Source organism: Protopterus annectens, chromosome 4.part0 (genome assembly GCF_019279795.1).
Source record: "Protopterus annectens isolate FY-2018-M chromosome 4.part0, PAN1.0, whole genome shotgun sequence".
Taxonomy (NCBI): Eukaryota; Metazoa; Chordata; order Ceratodontiformes; family Protopteridae; genus Protopterus; species Protopterus annectens.
The window spans coordinates 1,810,796,508-1,810,821,469 of NC_056733.1; the positions used below are offsets into that span (position 1 = coordinate 1,810,796,508).

General features: G+C 37.8%; 1 protein-coding gene across 1 annotated transcript in view; it reads left to right on the forward strand.

Moving 5' to 3' along the window:
• Positions 1 to 568: 568 nt before the first annotated feature.
• HMOX1 (heme oxygenase 1) overlaps positions 569 to 24,962 on the forward strand; it is a 35,657-nt gene continuing 11,263 nt past the window's right edge. Inside the window, exons 1-4 of the mRNA XM_044069494.1 lie at positions 569 to 861; positions 6,420 to 6,540; positions 9,639 to 10,130; positions 15,947 to 16,040. Of these exons, the coding sequence (XP_043925429.1) occupies positions 815 to 861; positions 6,420 to 6,540; positions 9,639 to 10,130; positions 15,947 to 16,040 (754 nt within the window). The 5' untranslated portion in view covers positions 569 to 814. The remainder of the gene's footprint in view (positions 862 to 6,419; positions 6,541 to 9,638; positions 10,131 to 15,946; positions 16,041 to 24,962) is intronic.

Sequence of the window (24,962 nt, forward strand, 5' to 3'; positions counted from 1 at the left end):
ACAAAGCTAACCCAAAACATCTAGAATTTCTTCTCGGGAATTTCTAATATTTCTTTTTCAGAAGGTAGTTAGAGTTGCAATATCATAACATTTATTGCTAACCATTTTAATTGACACTGCTTTTCATTTTCTTTTGTTCTTGCTTTTCCAAATAATTTCTGAACTTTTGTTATAAAACAATGAAAATTAAAATCACAAATTATACGAAAAACAAAGATTGCATGTTTAGTAATTTTCAGAAAATGCAATTTTACATGTATGCTGTTATGTTACAAGGCTTCTAAATAAAACAACTAATCTATAATATATGTCCTTGCTTTTAAGCACTCTGACTCATGAGACAAGTAGACCAAAGTGGAGTCAATTCTGAAGTGCAATTCTTTTAGCTCTGGGGTAAGAAAGGGTTACAGAAAAAGCAAAAACACAGGCAGAACATTATCTCAACATCCTGTTATTGTGCTAGCTGTAGAATGTCATGTGACTCTGGAAAAAAAAAGGAAGGGGAGGTTGTGTGTGTGTGTGTGTGTGTGTGTGTGTGTGTGTGTGTGTGTGTGTGTGTGTGTACGTGCATGCGCATCTGTGCTTTGAGTGGGGGGTGCTCCTCAACTGAAAATGATGTTGCAACAGAAATAAATTCCTTTTAAAAGTGAATCAGCTGGTTGTGGGGTTGTCAGTCACGTGTCCTTGCTGAACACAACAGTATAAAGGAGTTAACAGCGGCTTAGAAGTAGCAGAGTAGAGAGAGAGAATCAGAAAGCTGTCTGCCTACTATTCATCTGCTAGCATCCAGCACTCAGTAAGAGACAAAGAAAACATGGAGTCAGCCAAGAATATGAGTACAGACACCAAGAATTCTGAAAGGTAAGATAACAAATGATCTGACAAATTTCTTTTGAACTCTAGAGTTTAAAAAAAGGAACAAAGAAGCATGTTGAACTGATGCTGTTCACTGGTCTACGCTGAATAACAGCATATATCAAGTTGTTGTTTTTTTCCAGTTGGGAGATAACACATAGGGCTTCTCCCTTTTAAACCGAATTTAGTTTAGGAGAAAAATGTTGTACTTTAAGTAATATTTTACTTTATGGTTCCCATTAAAGTATTTTAAATAAATGTATTTAAAACATGCTGATGTGGTAAATGCTTAAAAGTTCATTTACTTGATTTTAGCTTTTTCAAGTCTGCATTTTCTGGACTGTATCTTAAAGCATATGTAAGCACACACTGTTTGCCTCATGAACAATAATCAAAGAAACAAGCAGCTGTGTATATCCCCTCAACATACTTGACTACTTTTTACATTCTTGTTTGTACCATGGGTATGCTGAATCATTTGGCGATCTCAAGGCATGGCATTATATAATACATCATCTGCCTTTTATCCTTATCAGATGGGTCATCCTGTTACATGCCTGCACAAGATGGGGCAGACTGAACTTTATTGCATGGAAAAGGAAATACAAAGGATCTAATGTACAAGAAAGTAATGTGTGCAAATTTAGGTTCCAAACCAAAATAATATTTTATTTCTTAAAAGCACTTCACAACAAAATACCTTCTGCACTAGAGTTTTGCTGATTAACGTGAGAGCAGAGCACAGGTACAGTGCTTAAACACTGTGAACTAAAATTGCTTTGTCAGTGGCTGCTGCACTACATTTAAAGTAGCATGATGGTTAAATGAACATGATAATAGGCATACGAGGTGTCAGCCTTGTGATAATGTAAGCATACCAGAAGGGTGCAACTGCAGTATAACATTCAGATTTTGCAGAAAGTGGTTGGAAAAACTCTGGATATCAGGTGTATCTTGCGACAGATGGAGAATCCCCCCAAAAAACGCTCAACATAAACAATAGACGCTTGTACTAAAACTTGTACTAACTTCATAAACCTTGTTGCAGGATGGTGTATTAGTAGTATGTAATTGTTTTATTCTGCACAGAAACTTGAGTCCTTGGTGGTGGTGGGGGGATTCATGTCTTTTTCCTGAGGTCTATAAGTAAATCCTGTGTCTCTCAATTCAGGGGTCTTAGATTCTCTGATCAAGGGCATACTGCAGTAAGACTGTTGTCCCAGAGGTTCTGGACATTGTGTCATTGAAAACACTATCAGCCCGCAATTCAGACTACAGAACCTCTTTTTTCACTAATGTGTTTGACAGCAAACGTAAGCCATAATGTAAGAAAGCTTCTGGGGAATACAAAATGGATGCTTACTGTATTGCGAGGGTTTTGATAAAGAAAAAATAATGTTTATAGGATATTTATATTTTAGAGGTAATATCGTAATAGTATATGCTGTGCACAGTTAAATTAGTTTATTTAGGTACCCCTGGTGTATATTTTAACTTTGAAATATGATTTAATGATTCTTCTATACATTCTCTGTGTTTCAGTAAGTATTTGTAATGTAGCAGTGTTTATATAGTGTATTCATGGGATGTGAGTCAGAATGCTAACTGATCCTCCAGGGTAAGCCAAGGAGCATGCTTGTATACAGGTGCAGTAGGTAACCTAACCATAAGAGGACTGTACATTTCTGCTGAAGCATGTTGCACACAGTGTCCGCATGTATCTGCAGCACATACTGACTTGGCACTGAATGCATGTACATTGTTCCTGAAGGCTGATATGGCCTGGCCATGCCTGCAGAACTAGATTCAGTTGTTTCTACTATTGAATTCAAACAACAAGTACATTCTTGAAATAGCCAAGTGTAATAGCTGGTAGGTCTCACATTTAACATGGTGGTGGGTTCAGATTTGGGGTACGGTTCACTGCTTCTCTTTCCCTATCTGTTTAGGGTTTGAACTAAAAAATACTAATGGTTGTTGGAATAAGTGGTAAGCCTTATAAAATCCAGGAAAGTAAAAGTGTCTTTTCAATGAACACTCCTATAAAACTGAATAAAAAGGTTTGTGTCTTAGAAAATGAAGCCATTTGTTTCAGACATAAGGGCTTTCATGCCATATGTTCTCCATTTTAACCAGTCTTTGACCTTTGTAGAAAAGTATCATCTTTTGACACAGGGTTCGCAAGCTTTTAATATTTTATTTATGTAGTTATTTGCTGTAAGTAGTACGGCATCATTTAAGCTACATAATTTCACTACAGGCTGGCGTAAGAGTTTTGGGGCCTCCCAAGTCAGATTCATTATGTAGGGGGCACCCGTCATAATTAGTAAGGTATCCCAGTACAGCTGATGGAGTCAGTGAAACTACAGTATAATTAATGTGTCAGGAGCCCCAGTGAATTAATTCTGCTAATGTTTCCTGAATTTTGTTAACAAAGCTAAAGGCACAAGCAGGGATAATGGGATTAACCGCATTAATAAATGTGGGGTGTCACAAAAGAAAAGTCAGAAATTTTGCAAAAAGTTTTGAATGTGAAGACTCCAGTCACAGGCCAAAAAAATGTCTCTGTTCACTGCCTATATCAATGTAGGTATATGATGTTTTAGTGTGGACAAAAAAAATGTTTTTAAACTCTGGCTTGCATTAGACGGTCACATTGTCCAAGAGTGACACCTGCTGTTTGTAAACTAATATTTCCAACAGCTTGCCTTGGCCAACTGGCTGAGTTTAGGGGCGCCTACCTTTATTTAATCCTGGCAACAGTGCTATCTCAGTGAAGCCACGCCAAACAGATAACATTAGACATGTCTTCCTTTACTAGGAAATGGAAAAAGCATCTTGTGTCTTAATTTAGTGGGTAAAGGACTGAATAGAAAACATCTGGTAGTTGGAAAAACAAGGATTTTCTCTCTCTAAGCAGGATGTGAGCAGTACTTAACATGCAGAAAAACTGATGAGTCTAAGAATCGTAATACTGAAAGGATGCAAAAATTATGAAAAAAAAGCAGACATTTCTTCTTCAGCATGCCATTTTTACTTCCAACACTATCCACTTTTTAGTATAATAAATAAAAGTATATGCATGATTGATAAGTACAGTATAGTTAAGGGCAATGTTCATTACCCACATTCAGCATCTGAAGATACAAATAACAGTCTTGTTTTGATGCACTGAAAATCACTCCAAACCCCTTGTGCTATTTTGCAAGTTTACATCCAGACTGCTTAGAGCCCTGTAAATTAGGACAGGAGAATAAGTTGCTTAATCTTAATTCTCGTTGCAATGCTCAAGTAAAAATGTCAGTTTATGCTTCAGAGTGTGTTTAATAATGGTGTATTGTTGTTTATATGTTCAATATCATTACACAGTTTTGAGACTGTTTTTCTGCAACCACTGAAATTGATGCTACAACTCTTCAGGTCACTGTAACTCCACCTACATTGCAATGCTCCATAAAGTAGACATGAAATTATCATGTGCTACATTTCAAGCCAAGACAGAGGAGAAGCAGGAAGATTATTTCAAATATTACATGTAAAGGTGTATTTAATTTAGTAAGGACTAAAGGAGATTGTACTGGTAGACACAAGGTGGGGACTGGCTGCTGGCTTTAACATGGAAGGATAATTATGCGCAGATGTTTTGTTGCTGGGGGGGGGGGGGCACAGTACAGGATGGACCAGGGCAGTGAGACAAGAGACACAAGAAACTGGCAGTAACTAAGAATTCAGATGATATATGTCAGCAAAAGCAAAATTTTCTGGCACATGATACAAGTCTCTTATTTGACAAACGAAGCTGTAGACATCCAGGTAATGATGGCTATATAGCAGCGTATGAAGGAGTGAACAAACAGATGTGCCAAACAGCATCTTTAGCCGAAGGATCTTATTGTAAGGATATTGGTAAGAGCGCTGGGCAGACACTGTAAAGTCAGTAGTAACATCCTTGTGGAGTTTTAACCTGAATCTTTTTTTGAACTTACTTGGCCACAAACTTTCACTTGTCTCAGGGCCAGCTATGCCCTCTTAGACATGGACCCATCCTAAAACTGGTCTAGCATCACAATGTATTCCTTTTATTAAATATGTAGTAAAAATCCTCTGACGTGAATGCTGTCTTTTGTAAGTATGACCTGACAAAAGTGATCAGTAAGCCTTAGTCAAGGCCACAGTGATACTTGTAGTGCAGAAAAAGCTGGAGCTTCCTACACTGTATGTAGTGGCCAGTAGTAGCCCCTGGTTCCACATCATATCCGGTCACAGACATTGGGGCACAACAGTTGGCTAATGTGGCACACCAGGTGCTAACTAGCTCAAGTCCTGTTGTACAGTTGCTGATGTTTGAACTGGAACCCCAACACCTCCCAACATTCTGACGATCTACATGTTGGGAGTGCATTTTAATCTTTAATACTGAAAGAGAAACAGCTTATTCATGGGGTTAGTTTGGCATGGTCTTGTGACCCATGATGTCCCTGGATGCTGTTTTGTTGCTTTGGGGAGCAACTCCAATTTATAAGTGTAATACATGCCTGGATTGCACCTACATTATGGCAGAGTCTTGCTATCAGTAACTGGCCTAAAGGGGAATGTTTTCTCATTGTTGTGTATCACTCAACTTATACTACAATAACTGCATTAAGCAGGGCACCATGTTTTAGAGTTAGGGCATGTGTGTAGCAGTACCTGTGGCAATAAGACATTTCCAGCTTCATCCACTGTAATCTCCAACTTAAGGCAGCAACCTGGTTTAGTGTGGTGTTTTTTTTTTTTTTTTTTTTTTTTTTTTGGTGTTTTTTCTACATCCCCACCCCCCCCCGAACAGACTGAAAACAGGAAAAAAACTAAAAAAAGTTATAATGGACAGTGGCTTGCAATAGGTTGACATTTTTTGGAGGGAGTGAAGATAAGTGACACACCACCATCTATAGAAGAGTGGAAACTAGGTGAAGGGGGTGTCTGCACAAAAGTCGAGAGTGGCTGCACCAGCATTAAGAGTATGCTGGGGATATTTGTAGGCCACACAGTATTCAAGGCTCATACAAATGGAGGAGGCAAAAGACCTGAGAATGTGTGCATACTGTAAAGTCACTGTATGAAGAATTAAGGGGGATTTACTTGAAGCCAAGAAAAAGTCCCGTTGACCCAACCCCCAGTGGAAACCACCATTGTATACCTCTGCACAGACCAATAGAAGGGTGGCAGATGGCATGAGGGAAGTAAATCCCCGTTCCAGTCTCCACCAAGAAAGTGAATACAACTGCATGATGGTGTCAAAAAAATACCGCTGCTTAGGGAAAGTTGTAGACTTGGAATTATATTTACCAGGGACTTGGAAAGTAAGTCTTGGTCTCTGGATAGGCCAGAGAGTCTGGTATGAGGGGTACAGTGGGTGTGCAATTGTGGTGTAGTTTTTTTTTTTTTTTTTTTTTTTTTTTTTTTTTTTTCAAATTAAAAAGTGTGTAGTAGTTAGAATCATATGCTGAGTTGCATGTGGCAGCTTGACTGTTGGTACCATCTCAGAACATGACAACTTGAATTTTTTTATCTCTTGAACACAGCCCTGTTGGTGACCTGTCAGAGGCACTAAAAGAGTCTACCAAGGATGTCCACGAACAGGCTGAAAACACAGAGTTCATGAAGAATTTTCAGAAGGGGCAAGTTTCATTGGAAGAGTTTAAGGTAAACCTATATCCTTACTTTACTTTTATTTTCTAACTCTCTCTCTCTACCTCCCTCTCACTCTATAACAGTCCACAAGAAGTAAAATGGTAAACTGCTTACCGGTTTTACCCAATTGCTTCTGGCAGCCAATAAATATTACTGACTATGTGTGTAGGGATTAAGTGGAAGCTAAAAGAAAATCTCACTGATTTTTAAAGGAGGATTTCTCTGAAGCACATACCATGTACTTTAGCTGTTGTAATCTGCATACAGGTGTGGGCTTTACTTGGTCTTGCATTTTCTTCAAGGACAGAGGGAGAAGAAATAGCTTCTTTAAGCTCACACATAAAGCAGGTTCAGGTATGCACAAGTTTTCGCTTGCATCAGAATTCCAATATGAGACCCCATTGATAGTAACGCCTTAATTTATCTCATAGACAGAACTACTTTTAAATGGAGACAAATATTGGGCCCATCTGACCTTCGTAACCCCCTTGTTTATAATGAAACCAAAGACAATGAGAAGCAGTATAAACATTTTACTGTGTTCTTACACTAACACAGTGGCTGTATACTGTGCTGAAAGTTTTGGTTATGAATCGGACCAAACTGCTGATCAGTTTTTCTCCATATTATGCCATGTGGAGAAAGCCTTCAACTTCTTGATGTGCCAAAAAATAGCTGACCTCTCCATGCAGACTACAACAGTACATGTCTGAGACAACCAGATGTTGGTCATACTGAACAGGAGCACAGAGAGCAGATAAGCATGTGGATCAAGATCCAAGACTGTTCTGCATCCAGACCACTGAACACCTTGGGTTCTATCACCATCATTGAATCCTAGACACCAGGTGAACTGTGATTAGAGACAGAGTGACTCCTCGTTTAGATTCTGTAATATGAAATAGTGAGAGTCATAAAATATGTGTAAAAGCATTGTAACAGGAAGTTTGCAGGGAGCACATGGTTGTGCCCAGGGCATATCCTAAAGGAACTTGACAAAACTGGGAGTTCACCTTCTGTCCATGTGCATGTGTGTGTCTCACATGCAGAGAAAGTGAAATCTTGAAATTAAGTTACCTGACAATTAAGATGCCAGTAATAAACTCTGTGCTGATTTGCAAGTCTGTGTACCTCTCACTATGCAGCAGGCAGGTCAAGAGCCACCATGTCTGAGCAGGATATACTGGGGGGGTACAGACAAATTCATTTTCCTGAATGCCTACTGGATTTAGGCTTCAGAGAAGGAAGCTATATAACACCTGTTTTAAGCTATGCTACTGGCACAATCGTATTCAGGAATTTCTCTTTAGGTACTTTGTCAGTAGGGACAGTCTCCCCTATTTTAACTTCAATTCTAACGAAGAAGCAGCCTACACATGGCTGGCTTTTAAGGAAGTCACCCCTGAGATCATTTCTGAAATGGGTATGTTGTCAAATGCAGCAGCAGTATATAATGCAGTAGCCTAGTGATAAACATGACTGGGATTTGTTGCCAGCATACCTCTCAACTGTCCAGATTTTTGGTCCTCATAAAATTTGTGGTTTTCTCACAAATCACTAAGGACTGAAGCCACTAATGATGTACATCAGACTTATCCTTCAGCAAATGGCATGCTAACACAATTCCTGTTCTAGCAACTTTCTAAGTTTATAAGAGCAATATTTAAAATCTGTCCCTATTTGGAGGCCTTTGTCCTCTCATTATTTTAAGCTTTGTCCAGATTTCTTGTGCTAAGAGGCTGAGAGATATGGTTGCCAGGCAGATAGTTGGCAGGAATACATTGTCATCTGTAATTTGTTTTAGGCATTTGCCCAGTTTACTTCGCAATCTTTTTGGTTTACTCTGTGCACACAAGCATTAGTAAAGTAAATGGGTTATGCACACATTACAACATCAGCTACAATACCAATTAATAATACATTTACAGAGAAGCTAGACAATTTACTGTGATGGTATTTTTACCTACAACTGCTTCAGTCCTGTTGATTGTTTGCATACCAGCCATACCAAACTGAAGGGATACTATACTGCCTAAGGCGTTTCATTGTTGATGGTGAAATACATTTGACACATTCATACACTTCTGATAACGCTGTTTTTATTTGAATGAAACAAGTAACTGACATACAAAATCCTGTACATTTTCAGTTAAAAGAGAAGTGAGCAAGATTATGCAGAGGAAATGGTAGCCAAGCTAATGGCAGATACATTAGAGACTACAGACAAGCTAGTGTACTTCCGTCATGGTCTCATGAGAATGCACTCCATACAAGAAAGCTGGGTCAGGAAACCTGTCTGCGTTACCAGAAGTTAGCCATAACAGGGACGCCTGAGCCTCTATGGGCTGTTTTTTCTCCTGTAGGTAGGAAGGATCTTTATGGATTGCTACTAAGACTACCATCTGTGATTGAATAGGTTGAAAGGTATGTGTGTATATGTGAAAAGGCCATATTAAAGTTAACAGTGTGGTGCCTCCCTCCACAGACGTGAGGATGGTACAGTATGCTTACTAAAAGTTTTGGTTACTCAGTACAAAACAAGTATGGGAATACATGCATAATGTCAAAGAATATCATAGGATAGGATGATGTTTATGAGGGATTGTCCACTCAACATACCTCTCAACTATTCCCATTTTTTTTTTTTTTAACGTGCCTTATTTTTACCTTGTCCCGCATAACATTTTTGATTTTCTGGTAACTCTTTGATGGTTATACTTAAGTCATAATTGCACAGATTACAGTTTTATACTTAACTAGTCCAAAAGTGAAAGTTAATAAAAACTTTTAAGTGTATTAGAGTAATTACAAAAAAAAACCTCACCAAGTTTGGTCCTTTGTCCCCCTGTTATTTTTGGCATGCCATTCAAACAAGAGTTCATTTTTTCTGGCTGAAAGCATAGTGTACATTTCTTCCCTTCAGGGAAGGTTGGCCTATGTACAGAGGGCGAAAGGTCCCCTAGACATAGCAGAAGGTAAACATTGGGTTGAATTTGATAATTATCCACCAAACCAATATATACTCAAGAAATATCCAGATGAAATAGTATTGCATCTGTTCATTTTTTGGCAAATAATTTCCATTTCTTTTCTACATTTCTGTTTTATAGCTGGTAATGTCCTCATTGTATTTTATCTACTCTGCCCTTGAAGAAGAGATTGAAAGGAACAAGGAGAACCCTTGCTTTGCGCCAGTCTATTTTCCAACAGAACTTCACCGCAAGAGCAGCTTAGAGAAGGATATGCTGTACTTCTACGGCTCTAAATGGCGAAGTGTGATTCATTGCCCAGAAGCAGTAAAGAAGTATGTAGAACGACTCCATTATGTGGGCCAGAAGGAGCCCCAGCTGCTGGTAGCCCATGCCTACACCAGGTACTTGGGGGACCTGTCAGGGGGGCAGGTCCTTAAGAAGATTGCTCAGAAAGCTTTGCAGCTGCCAAGCACGGGGGAAGGACTGGCATTCTTCACCTTTGATGCAGTCTCAAGCGCCATGAAGTTCAAGCAGCTGTACAGGTCACGGATGAACTCGCTTGATCTAGACAAAGCCAGCAAGGAAAAGGTTGTGGAGGAGGCCAGGACAGCTTTCCTGCTCAACATAAAGGTAACTACAGTTCTGAAAACAACTTGCATCAGAAAATACATGCACTTGTCAAAATTCATTTTGTCATTATAGGGTGCACCTGATATGTCTCTCCATGTCAAAATTCTTGTCTTGTCATTGTAGTGGATATGTGTAACAAACCATAGCACTAAATACCTTAACGTGATACAGGACTGCCTTTGTAGGGACACCCAGTATGCTTTCAAAATTCTTGTCTTGTCATTGTAGTGGGCATGTGTAACAAACCATAGCACTAAATACTTTAACGTGATACAGGACTGCCTTTGTAGGGACACCCTGTATGCTTTCTAGACTATGTGATTTTTTTTATCAGACCTAAACCTGGATTTCTTAGAGTGCAGGTGAATTATGGGTCTCTGAAGCATTTTGCAGTTAAGTACAAGTAGCCAAAGTCTGCAACAGTTTAAGTCTTACTGTAAATAATAAGAGGACAGAGTTGCTTATCTCATATATTTAGTTATAAGAATGGCATAGATTAGCTTATTTCAGTTGTGTTCTCCTTTTTCTATGTTCAGACATGGTTTCTGCACTGCTAATAGTATCTGTAAACCTATGCAGATTCAGAGTAAATCTATGAGCAAACCTGTAGCACTGCAGAATTGATTATAAAATGGACTCAAAGAAAAAATTTGACTGGAAAAAGAGCTTGGAGTCCAGTACATATGTCTCCAATAGCCACTTCAGCATAGCATCCATATGTCCTTGTTGCTATAAAAACTAGTTATTCTTGGTTATAAAAAAAAATCTCTTCTGTTTAAACCTTAAACTAAGTCCAAGCGATTCCCCTTCACAAGATCGAATGGATGGAAGCTCGAAATTCATCATCTCGAGACCAGAATCTCGAACTTCCATTCACTCGAAATTGTGAATGGGAGCCTCAGGTTTAAAAAAATAAAGTTAACTTACCTTATCGCAGGCCCCCCTGTACCCTAGCAGTTTAAATGTGAATATTTCATGACCACACTATAGCAGAGGAATGGAAAATCTTCCATTTTACACTTATACGTATAGCGCAGAATGGGAGGTTTCCCTTTCCTTCACTGTAGTGCGATCTCTGAGTAGGTATATATAAGTAGGGGGGTGGGGGGTGCAGGGAGGCAAAGCCCCACTGCGAAAACATTTGAAAGGTGTTAATTTTTTTTTTGTCCTTTTCATATGTTAGAGTTTCTCTAAAATCGAGATTCTGGTTTCGAGTTTATGACTTTCGAGTTTAGAGTAATTCGATCATATGAAGGGGAACCGTCCAAGCACATTTGAGTTTAAGACATGGTTCCTACTGTTAGAAATCATACTCTTCTCCTTACAGGTCCATATAATTAACATCTTTATGTCCTTAATTGTATAAACAGAACCCTTGGATGTATATCCTAGAACTTACTTTGCAGATTGCCCCTATAAAAAGAATCTATGGATTCTCAGACCATGGTGACTGAACCATATTAAATTTCCAAACTTTTATTGGTTTCACAGAAAAAAATAAGCATTTCCTTTTCTTCTAGTCTAGACAACTTCAGGGTTCACAAAACTTCTTGTACTTTTAACCAGATTTTAACCAGCCTCTTGTGTTTGTTGTTGATTAAAATACTGTCCCAGTATGCATTCCTTGAGTGTCTGTTAGGTACCTAGCTGTACCTTATGCCTTGTAATATCTCTTAAGCTTGCACAATTCGAGCAAAGAATATATCCTTTAGGTAACCTTATTTGTAGAGCAGTTGTCGCTTAAGTATTCAGGAAGCCAGTTACATTCAGACAATGCTTGCTTTAATAGCTACTTGCTTTAGTTAACTTCAGAAAATAGGAGCCCTAGGTACTTTAATGATGTAGATGGATAGTCAGGCATTAAAACATCTTTTCAGAAGTGGCATATTGATGTACCCAGGCAGAAACATGATTATATGCAGGCTGTTTGCAGAAAGCTGAACAAGGAGCTAGTGTGGAGGAGAACTAAGTGTATGACCCCTTACTCGCCTAGTACCATTACACGTTCATACCGGCCATGTGTCAGTACGTGATTTACATGCAAACACTAACCTCAACCCTTCAGAATAAGGACTTATCTTTTAAGGTTTCACACGAGAAAAGTAAGACTTTTCCACATCTAACATACATGACACAACTGCACACTGTGCGGGCATTGACTTAAAGAAGCTGACAGCGTAGGTTTTAAAGTAGAGTGACTCCAGAACAGCAGACATTTAGTTAGTTTGACTAAGTAAATCTGAATTATTTTAATTCCATATGTAACATCCTCAGGACTCAGCACTTCCTTCTTGGGTTCTTTTTAATTTAAATGTCTCAATAGTCTCAAAGATACTGTTAACATCACACAGCACTCCTTTGCTTTTGCAGAGGGCTTATTCCTTGCATTTTCCAATGTGGGGGCACCCCCACACCCACAATTTCTACATATACCAAATCCAAGGTCACACACACACACACACACACACACACACACACACACACACGTTGGAAAATAAATGTAAAACACATTATTTTCCTTTTCTGAGTCTTGCAAAACCAAAACTAAAAATATAGTATTCGTGACAGATTTCTAGGTTTGTAGGTGTTTTCTAGGTTTGTAGGTGTTTACTAGGCTAACAACAACAAGGGCCTTTTTTAAGCCTAGACATGCATCCCAAATCTCTGACAAGTTCTGGTACCCTTGATAAGTGTAAACATGGGCTTGGGAAATTAAACCTTTACAAGCAGGGGCCTGAGAGAGGAACCGGAACCATTACCTGTGTCCATTAGAAACATAGGTGCCAAACCAGGGATGAATTTCCTGTTGCCCATCCAGTTGACCAAGTTATATTTGAATTTTAGGGAGGAACTCTGCTTCACATAGATGTGGAGCCTGTTCCAGAGACGCACTGTGATGTGGTAGTCAGTGTAAAGTGAAGTTTGTCAGCATTTTGTCTAATTTGTAGAGATGATATATTTAACACCCACCTACCCACAGCCCATTTTCCCATTTTTTGACATATTGCCCCAAATTATACCTTTCAACTGTCCAGATTTCCTCAGAATGTCCAGATTTTTGTCTCATATTTTTGGTTTGTTCCTCACAAAATTTGTGTTTTTATAGCAATTTACTGAGGAATTGAAGTCATTATGACAGCCATTTGAATTTCAGGCATCATATCCTTCAGAAAATGCATGCAAATGCAAAACCTGTTCTATCAACTTTCTGAGTTTATAAGAGCAATATTTAAAATTGGACCCGTTTCTGGGCCGTTGTTCCCCTTCCATTATTTCTGGCTTTGTCTAGATTTCTTTTGCTAAGAGGTAAAGAGGTATGCCCCTAATCTTACTCCCAAAGTTTTGTGACATGATGAAACACTATATAAAGTACTGTAAAAGTTAACCTTGGGAGTCCATGGAGGCACTTTGCCACCTGCATTCCCTTACTAATTACAGTCACTCCAAGGTCACACCATGACCAAAAAAAGAGCAATTTTATTATACTCTGCTGTAAAAAAAAAATAATAATAATCAGACAGCCAGTTACCACATAGCCATCGCACCCCAACCCATATCTAGTCTTTCATATATGGTGCGGTGTTCCCTGTTATCTTGAGAATTGAAAATGCTTTAGATAGCTTGATTCTCAATCTCTTCTCTGAGAATTCAACAACCCTTTTTTATTTCTTAACCACTTTAAGTGTACTTGGCACATTTCAGAAGTAATCCTGGAGATCTGAGTGGTTTAACGGGCCTGCTTAGTATAAATCTTTTAACCAATTGCAGCCTTAAATCAGCATGACAAATTGCTAGAGAAATGAAAATGCTGATAATTTTGAAAGTAATCAGTCTTGGGCCCAAATCAGACAGTTTAAATATCAAAAGTCACTGTATAAAGATTTATATCCAAGTATATAAGGTCAAAAAATATACATGCATACATAAAAATATTTCAGGCAAGGGCATTAATGCCTTTCTAACCTGCCAGTATACCAAAACAGTTGTTCATGTAAGAGTCCTGGGTGTTCTTAAAAATTATATAAACTAGTGCTTGCTTTAATACAGTTTGGTAGTCTGTTCATGCACTAGCTCCTCTTTCAGTGAACCAATTACAATATTTCTAATTCCTATAGAATCTTCTACATTGGTTGTCTGATGTTTCTCTACTAATCTTTGATAACCCCAAACATTCCCAGAGGTAGTTGTCTCTAAATGCTCTATATACCTGAAAAGGTCTCCTCATAAATATCTATAATTCAGATATTTCAGTCTTTTATAATAACTTAAAGTTTCACATCCATGGATGTCCTTGGGATATTTATGTTATACTCTTTCCAGTTTACTCATGCTTGTTTTCTTATAAGGTTTCCAAATTGTTATTCCATGCTCAAGTTTAGGTCTAATGTAATGGACAAACAATGACTTCATCATTTCAGACTTCCTACACTTTATAACTATTTTATACAGCCTATTGTTCTAGAACTATCATTAACCAATTGGTTGATATGATCAGAAAAACTCAAAGCTGGATCTACCCGTATACCCAGGTCCTTAAATGAGTCTACAGTTTGAACCTCTGTGTGTTGTATTAAATATTCACCTTTCAGTTTGTCTCCCAAGTCTCATGTGCTTAGTTTTTGATGTGTTTATTGTCATATTATTCTCCTGTGCCGACACGGGCAAGTTAGTCAAGTCCTTTTGCAGACATCCCTTTATGTGTAAAACATGTAATCAGTTTATCCAATTTCAGGTCATCTTCATATAGACTGTAGAACACCTCGGATAAAAAAGACAGATCTGAAAGATACAATCTAAACAGGTATGGGCCTACAACAAAGCCCTGTGGTTCACCCTGGCTGTAACCAAGAATTTCACTTGTCCAATTGCTATATACTTGCCATGTCCTATTTGTAAGCCATGCAGCTATCCATCTTATCAAGAGTACATCAATACCCTTTTGTTGTAATTTATTGATCGGTGTTTTGTGTATGACCCTATCAAATGCTGAAGTCAAATTTATATAAATTACATCACAACTTTTCATTCATAGCTGCTATTATATTGTTATAGAACATCATCTTACAGGTGGTAATAGATCTGTTTTCAGCATATACATGCTGAAATATGGTTTTAAGTCCCATCTCTTCCAATCTTTGACTATAACTTATCCAATATTACCTCTGTTAGTTTTCCACAAAATGAAAGCATAATTGTCTGTATGACTTTGTGTTTGTCCTACTCCCCTTTCTCTTAAAGACAGTTTTAATAATGGGCATGCCCCTGTAATCTTGTGGACTCTCCCCATACTTATATGACTTAATAAATAATAGATGTAATGGTACCATAAGTTCTTGCTGAAGTGTTCTCCGGTCATTATTACTAATTCCATCTCCTCCCTGTGCTTTGTTTGGATTCAGTTTGCATAGTTCTTTTTCAATATAATCTAATTTGATGCCAGTATCTCATGTTACTCAAATGTCACTAGGACAACATATCACCTGCTTTGTGCAGCCAAACTGTTTTGCGTAAGATTTTGTAAGTATATGTATATTCTGTTGTGTCTGAGAAAAAAAAATAGAGTCTACACACAGTTTATCAATTTGTGTCTTTACTCCATTATAGGTCAATATAGGTCTAAAAACGTGTGACATTTCATTACCGTAGTCTTTGGTGTCACAAATTATATGAAGGATGGAGTAATTTTCTGGAACTAAATAAATCATTGATAGTAGAGAGATATGTTTTAAAATTTCTTAGGAACATGCCTTGGCAAATTTTAAACTAAAAGATGACAAATATACTTTATCAATGTGAAAATATGTCTTAAATTTCAGATGTTTGAACAACTTCAAGAAATTACATCACAGTCACAAACAGCCAAAAAAGAAGAGACAGATGTCAGGAAACGGGTCAAACATATAGCAAATGGTAAGGAAAAATACAGTTGTAATACATGTAGTATAATCAACACGTGAAAGTCTTTTTTGAAAAATCTGTTTTTCATTATTTAAATGGCAGAGTTGATTATTCTGAATATCTTGAAACAAATACTTTATTGTATTTTTCAGTTTGTTAACTGGGTGGATGAGCTGATCAGACTGATCCTTTTCAGCCATGACTCAGGCTCTAAGGTTTATAAAGGGTCAGGAATGGAATATATATATTTCAACATTTTGAACAGGTATGCATTTGTGATAATAGGTTACACTGATGGACACTAAAATGTGTCAAACATATTGGCATGTTTCATGTAGTCTGAACATAAATTCCTCACAGAGGTTAATTAAGGTTAGAAAGATGATTATTGTGTGTGTTAATCCCTGAAGCAGTCACATGGGTCTGCCTTGGGGCTTCATATTGAAATGTCAGCATTCAAAATGTGCTAACACACTGGGGGAAAAGACCGAAAATGCAGAATAGTGAATCTGGAACATCACCCTTCTCCTTTAAACTATTATATATATATATATATATATATATATATATATATATATATATATATATTATTTATTATTTTTTTTTTTGCAGGGGGCAAGCCTCATATATACCCTGACCTTATAAATGTATAGTAACTCCAAGATCACTTGGAGAAATGGCTATCTCAGGCTTTGTGTAAGCAAGTCAAAATTCCATTTGTTTGGCCATCTAGTCTCAGTATTTTAGGACTCTCAATGGCAGGTCAAGACATTTCAAATGGTTACCGTTTCTTGGGTCTTTTTCTGAGAGTTTTTATACTTTTTTTCTGAATTTCTGTTAGTAAGGGGTTCAAGTTGTTGGGGCCAGTTTGACTGCTCTTTTCACCAACTGCCTTAACAAAAGGTGGTCTGTATTGATGTAATATTTCTGCATCAAAATCTGTTAGTGTGTATGTTTCCTCATAGTGAGTAGTGACTTGAGTGGTGGGCAATGGTGTTGTGGCATGATCCTGTAAAGTAGGACACTAACACCAAATAAGGTAATAGCCCTGACATGAGCTAGTAACCATTTAATGTTTTTAATGGGTTACAGTGATGTTTGTTTCCTAACTGTTAAGGAAACCAGGTAGGCCATATTCTAGTTCTGGGAATAATGCTTTCCTCACTGTGGCTTGCCTAGCAGATGGAGCAAGAAGATAGAGAAGATGTTTAGTTGTGAGACTACAGTTTGACAATAGATTCTGTATGTTTTAGACAGCATGCATACTTTTCAGTATATTTTATTTATTTATATTTGTTGACCGGGAGTGTCCGACTGGACGTAGGTCCATTTTCAGCGGAGGCCCGGGGAGAAAAGCTCCACAGTTAAAATAAACACAGTAGTTACATTGGATTACATAGCGATTTAACAATTTACATAGCAATTACTTACAACATATTTACAGATGAAGAACATAGTACATCAGTAGACAACTAGAATCTTTATCTGTGAAGTATATAACAGACATTAACAAATGTTAAAATAAGAAGTTCCTGCTGTATAAGTACTAGGCTCATGAGTATCTGAGCTTGCTATAATCAAGGTATTTAGTGGAGTGGAAAGAAAGGTAGTGGCTGGAAGGGGTGGGTGATATTAGAGTGGGAGTTGCAAGGGCATATATAACTTGATAAGCTCTGTTCACAAAAAGTCATAAATTTTAAAAAGGCATTTTTGTAAGTTCTAGGTTTTTGGTTTGCAAATATTCATCAGCATGTGGTGATAAGAATTTACAAGGCAAGTACGTCTGTAGATAATCTGTCTTACCAATAACCATCCTGGTGAGGTACCTCCTATTTCCAGAAGAGTAAGGCTGGTCAGACCAGGAAGGAAGTTGTGGATATCCATCCAATTATCAAAATTCATACTGAAGGTCACTAGGGTATCACTCTTCAAGTATAGCAGCTATTTCTTTTAGAGAAGTGGTAAATATTGAGTAATAACTTTATCTTTCCAGCACGTTTCGTGTATGTGTCAGTGGAGATTAAAATGAGAGTTTGTGGAACAGTTTGTCTTGCAAAGGTACAGGAGGTCAAACAGGATTAAGTTCGTAATTGCACAGAGTGCAAGACCTAGCTCTCCACACATAAGAGAGGAAGAACTGGAATAAGGTCTCAAACCTGCCTTGGGAGATAATAATCATCTTAGTTAGGAAACTCTGGGGCTCTTGCAGCTGTGTGACATGTCTGGATACAAAGGGCCATTTTTACTATATAACCGGTCTGATTAGGGATAAGTAAAGAGGGATGACATTTTTTTAATGTAGGTGAGATGCTTTTGGATATCATTTGGGCTAGCTGAAAGGATTTTCTGACTATTGCTGCTATATGGTGATGGTGGTTAAACAAAAGGAAGTTGTCAATCAGACTCTCAAGAACACTGATTATCGCATCAATTTGAGTGGGATACAAGCTAAACTAACTTGCAGACAAAGGTTTCTGTCAAATGTAATAATAATGCATTTTTTTATTTGTTTTTTATTTTACATTTGTTAACCGGTAAAGTCCGACTTGGAACGAGCCAGTTTCCAGCGGAGGCCCGGGGAGAAATGCTCCAGACACGTCTTTGTAACGTGGGAGGAAACCGGAGCACCCGGAGGAAACCCACACGAATGCAGAGAGGACATGCAGACTCCGCACAGAAGCAACCCCAGCCGAGAATTGAACCGGAGTTACCACTGCACCGTCCAAATGCATTTGCATTTAATTTCAACATTTTTAGTAAACCATTTGTTTGTGAGGATTAGTACTTTATGAAGTGATTCCATACTGGGGAGGTGGGGAACAGTAACTCCCAGCTTACAGTAATCTGCAAATTTAGCTAGCCAAAAGTCTGGGTTTAAAGTTTTGAGGTCAGAGAAGAATATGCAGGGGTACCAAGATTTTGCCATCAAGTACATCACATAGTTAATCTCTCACTTTTTGATGTTGTACCTGCCATGTTGCCAGTGAGTTTTGTCATTCAACCACTTAATAAATCCACCTTTCCATTTGGGTTACATTTGAATCTTTTTAGTTTATTTATAATACCAAAATGGGGATAGTGTCAGATACCTTGGCCAGATCCACACAAATTCTGTAAACTGAATGACCATTATCCACTAGCCCCTTGACTTTTTCAAATGATGTTTACTTAGTCAAGTAGACATAACATGCCCTTGACAAAACCAAGTTGGAGGTCTAGTTGTATGAGATTTTTAACATCATGGCTAATGAGATCTGATGTGCGTTCAGTTGCTTTGAAAACTAGGCTAGTTATACCATTGTATCTGTAGTTCTCATGGTCTGTGATGGGGCTCTACTTGTTGAGGGGCATCACAACAGCCATTTTCCATATTTCAGGTACATATTCTATTGCTAAACATAAACAAGTTAGTCAAAGGGCATGTTTAGTGCTAAAATTAGGCCTCCTGGTAAATTATCTGACGCCGAGGATGTTCTATTTTTAAGTTTTGAAAGTAGAGGAATGATCTTTTTATATCTTTGGTAATCTTGCGGGCATAATGGACTTTAGGATTTGTGAAAGTTTGGAGATTGCTTCTGGGGAAAGTCACCAGTGATGTATCTGCTAGCATATTTACTATATCTTTAGGGTGAGAATAATGACACCATAAATTGGTTCAGAACATTATTGGGTATTATTACTAAACTTTCTGATGTACTTGAAGAAGGACTTCTTATCCTTGGCTTCAAATGCTAATTTCAATTCATGTTCAGCTTTGATTTTTTCTTGATGCTGTTTTTTAGTTTTTTTTTTTTTCTGACACTTTTTGTAGTTTGTGAGTATAGTTAGATTTGATGTAGGACTTCAGAAATCCATTCCTTTGGTTGTAGAGCTTATTTCTACTGGTAAGTCACCAAGGGGGTTGTGTTTGAATGTTCCGTTATATATGGGTCTACCAACTAAATCTATGCACTTTTAAAGGTGGAAGCAGAACTCAAGTTATGCAAGTAGCACCTGAGACTACCTGGGGTAGGTAATATTGCAAATACATTTCCAGAGCTCATAACAGAGTATGAATAAGTTTATTTGCTTGATGTCCTTGAAGCCGTTATGATGGTGGTTGAGACTTTAAAGAAGTATCACTAATTTTGGGTCTGATTAAAGTCGAGATGGAGCTATTGTAGGGGTGGTACAAGTTGGGGTTGCATTAAGGACTATTTTTTAAAAATGTTCTGACCCTTAGTGGGCTTGTTACTATTTGTCCTAGGGAATTAATGTTATTTATTTATGTATTTATTTATGTATTTATTTATTTAACAATTGTTTACTGGGAAAGTCCAACTGGGACAGAGCCCATTTTCAGTGGAGGTCCGGGGAGAAATACTCCAGACATATGTCTTTGGAATGTAGGAAAAAAACGGAGCACCTGGAGGAAACCCACACAGATGCAGGGAGAACATACAGACTCTGAACAGAGGGCACCCCAGCCGAGAATCGAACCAGAGAATCTCTTGCTGTGAGGCAACAACTTTAACAGCTGCACCACTGTGCCACCCATTGAGCTAATTAAGTCAAGGAGTAGTGCAACAGTTAATCAATGAATAACAAAAATCCACTAATCACAAAAAAATAAATTTTTTTGGGCAGTTCACCAGGTACATTTAGGAATCTTAATGATCATCAGGGGAAATAGAAGAGGTCATATAGCAGGCTATAAATTGACAATTTTATTTAGGGTGAGTTGGGGTTCAATAAGTGCTGCCTGTGGAACTTGGGGAATCTGCCCAGAGATGATATGGCTTTTGGCAACCATGGAAACATCCCTCCCCTTTACCTCCGATCTGAATGCATAGTAGGTGCTATACCCAGTTATGAAGGGAGGGTGGTCATTACAGTGAAACGTAGCATTCAGCGTCTTACAAGAATCGAGGAAAAAATTGGTCAAAGGCCCAGAAACGGGGGTCGGATTATAAAGTTACTAGAATGTCAGATTTTGTATTAACATTCATATTTTAAAGATATGAAGTCTGAAACTCAAGTGTGTGTCATTGTGTATTGACTAGAATGCACAACAGTTTTCCAGAAAACCATGAATTCTATGAGACCAGAAACATGAGGCAAAATCAGGGACGTGCTGCAAAATCTGGGACAGTTGAGAGCTATGCAGTATAATCAAGTCTTCATTACAACACAAAGACAGATGCATTCAAGGTTCAGAAAAGCCTAAAGCTCTGAATTTATTATTCAGACTTCTGTCATTAAATAGAGTCACCTTAATGTTGTCAGAGTTTGGCTTTGCTGTAATTTTGTTATATTGCCATGTCCAGAGGTTGGACTTTGCCTAAAAATGGCACTAAGGGCTCAGCAAGGACTTTTGCCAGTAGTCAGAAGCCATGCATTGAGAGGTGCAGGCCATCCCTTACAAAGCAAGTAGGCTTGTCAGCCATCTCATCCCAAGCTTAAAATAGTTATAAAAGTATGGTGTATCTAACACTGGTGGCAGTCTGAATGGAAACCTTAATTTAGTATGATCTCAAGTTGACATTCCTAGAGAAACATTTCACCCTATCTGTTTGTTTTCAAAGTTTGAAATCATAATGCAATATTTATAGGTGTTAGTCTTACGATAAGGGTTGAATACTGAACTAAGAGACTTCCTCCTGCACGTAGGTCAATGCACGGCTCCCAAATGAAATCAACAGCACAAAAAACCGGAGCCAGCAAATGGTGACTAAAATGAGTATATTTAACAAAATATCATCCCAGCAAGTACAAACATACCGGTTTCGGCTGGTAACATACACAGCCTTCTTCAGTGTATACATGTAGTTCATTACAAGCTGTTTAAATAGGCAAAACCTGAATCCTATTGGTTTGTTCCTCATGAATATTCATTAAGACCAGGGTGAAAAAGACCACCTAATAAAAGAAGTGGATAATTATATTAGGTGGTCTTTTTCACCCTGGTCTTAATGAATATTCATGAGGAACAAACCAATAGGATTCAGGTTTTGCCTATTTAAACAGCTTGTAATGAACTACATGTATACACTGAAGAAGGCTGTGTATGTTACCAGCCGAAACCGGTATGTTTGTACTTGCTGGGATGTTATTTTGTTAAATATACTCATTTTAGTCACCATTTGCTGGCTCCGGTTTTTTGTGCTGTTGATTTCATTTGGGAGCCGTGCATTGACCTACGTGCAGGAGGAAGTCTCTTGGTGCTAGCCTCTCTCACTTCCTGCTGGGGTTGGTGACTCTGTTGCTGCTTCTGGGATTTGTTGCAGCTCGTCTTATTGGATTATTCAATATTTTTGGATCCTTTGGTTATTCCCTGTATATTGGATACTTATATGGTTTGACTACACTCTTTACTGTTTTGGCTTGGGTGTGGAGACTGGTTTATGTTTTTTGGTTTATATTTGGATTCAGCCTCCTTTCCTTGCCATCGCTCTTTCAACGTCACGCCATTTTATGTGCAACTGGTGGAATTGGCGGAATTGCCTTTACCGAATTTTTTGGACATAAAGGGACATAAAGGGACTAACTGTATGTATGCTTTATAACCTTTATTGGTTATATACTTCAAGTTAGGATCTTTGTATAAAAGTTGTCGCTTTTTCAACATCACGCCATTTTGTGTGCAACTGGCGGGACTGGCGGTATTGTCTATACGGGATTCTTTGGAGATAAAGGGACATAAAGGAACTAATTGTTTGTATGTCTCATAACCTTTTTTGGTTATATACTACAAGTCAAAATCTTTGTATAAAAGTTACCGCTTTTGTAACATCATACTTTTTTGCGTGCCATTGGCGGATTTGGCGGAATTGCCTATACGGGACTCTTTGGATATAAGGGGACATTAAGGGATTAACTGCATGTATGCTTTATAACCTTGTTTGGTTAAATACTTTGAGTTAGTATATATTTATTGTGACATCACCACGTCTATTTTTTTCGTCATAAGTGGACATGCCTCAACGGAACTAACAGGACTAGAGGGAACAATCTTTGTATGTTTTACAATTTTTACTGGTCCTTTATTATACAGTCAGTTTAGTATTTATATATTTTTGTAAATTATACACATTTGTTATGTTCCGTTTTATGCTATTGTGTTCATATTGTGGGGTTTCTTTTTGAAAAGGGCCTACCGAATTATAAGAAATTTATTTCAGCATATCATACAGACCCTGTTGGCCACATAAGTGTGTTCTAGATATTATTGTACCTATGTTTCTGTCTGTACATTGATGTGAACATTGTAGGTGATTGTCCCTTTTTGGAGGGTCATATCTTTATGGACATTACTTCACTCTAAGGGGTTGGAAGTATTTTTGAGCACTTCCGGAGACTTCTTGGAATGATTTAGGGTGGTACCAACGGATCTATGAGTAATTGAACTTGCTTATTTTGTTATAGCTTTGTCAAGCTCTTTTGAGCAACAGCATGTTCTCATTTTAGGATAAACTGGGATTACATCTACATTCACATTATTGTTTACTCCCTTTTATATATTTTTTGAGTTTGTCATTATTATGCAGAGGTCCTTTGAATGTGTTGGAGTACTATGACATTGGGATTAAAACAGTTTAGGCTTAGGTTTAATACAATGTTGGGTAATCTATTTTACATCATGTATTTATACTCATTTATGAGGATGTTTTGAGCCATCATTGGCTCATGATATTGGCAATAAGTGAGAACTATTATGTTGACACCATACATTGTCATTTAACTTAGTATAGCCCTTTACTGGGAATTACACACATATTAGTCCCAAGTACTATTTTTTGATAATTTTGGGGTCTCTGTATATGTATATACCCTCTTGACTTTCGGCCCTAATAGTTTTTTCCATATATTTTTAGAACAGGTGGGTTTATTAGCCCATTTAGTGATATCTTAGCTGTTCTTATCAGCAACAGGACTGGGGTGTTTTGTGTCTATGGGATATATTCCTCCGTTCTCTGGGATATTTGATTATATATACATATTATACTATAGGATTTCAGGATTCTGTTTTCATTTCCTGGAATATTGCTCAGCATCAATCTGCTTCATTTAACATTCCATTGGGTGCCTTGGGCATTATCGTGTTTGGTCTCCATCCATGCCCCTCTTTTTTTCTCTAATTTGTTTGGATTTGGACCTCTAATCTGGACGCAGCTCAGATATTTATTATATTTGTCTTTTTGCTGTTATTGTCCTGTATTTTTGGCTGTCATGGGATTATTATATCGACCATTATTGACAGCCCTTTGGTACATTATCCTGCCCTTATTATGGATTTATCGAATCTTATTTCTGGATTGGTAGCTGACAGGGAAGATCTTGGGGTTTTTGGCTTGGGGTCTTTGAATAGTGAAAATGTTGATTGTGGTGTTAATACCAACTCTGACCTAACAAGCCATAAACTAATTGATGATCTTAATAGACAACTTAGAACATTACGTGCCAATGTGTGGCACAGTAAGCTTTTTAAGGCTTACCAAGCGGACCAACATTACTCCTAGGGGCTTGAGAATACGAATAATTCCACATGTCAATAATGGGGATGCTGAATTAAACACCAATTGGTTAAAAATACAGCAGGAAGCTACAATGTCTTTTGTAATTGAATTACACAAATTTCATAATAGGGCTATTGATAGGGGACTAGCGGAGATTAATGCCTTGGCTGAGAAACTAAAAAGTTTTGAACATGAAGCTTCTTTTGAGGCCAAACTAAGTAAGGTTGGGTCCGATTTGAAGAAATTTGATGCCGAGCTCTGTTCCAGGAAAATGAAAAAGTTCACTAGGGATCAGGAGGACTATTCCAATGGCAATCCTTTTTCATTCCAGTCCAAACATGTAAGATTCAATAATCTCCCCACATCTGGTAGAAAAAGGAAAAGACCTAGGTCTATTTTACGTAGGCATACATCTGAGGGCACTTCATCTTTTGATGAT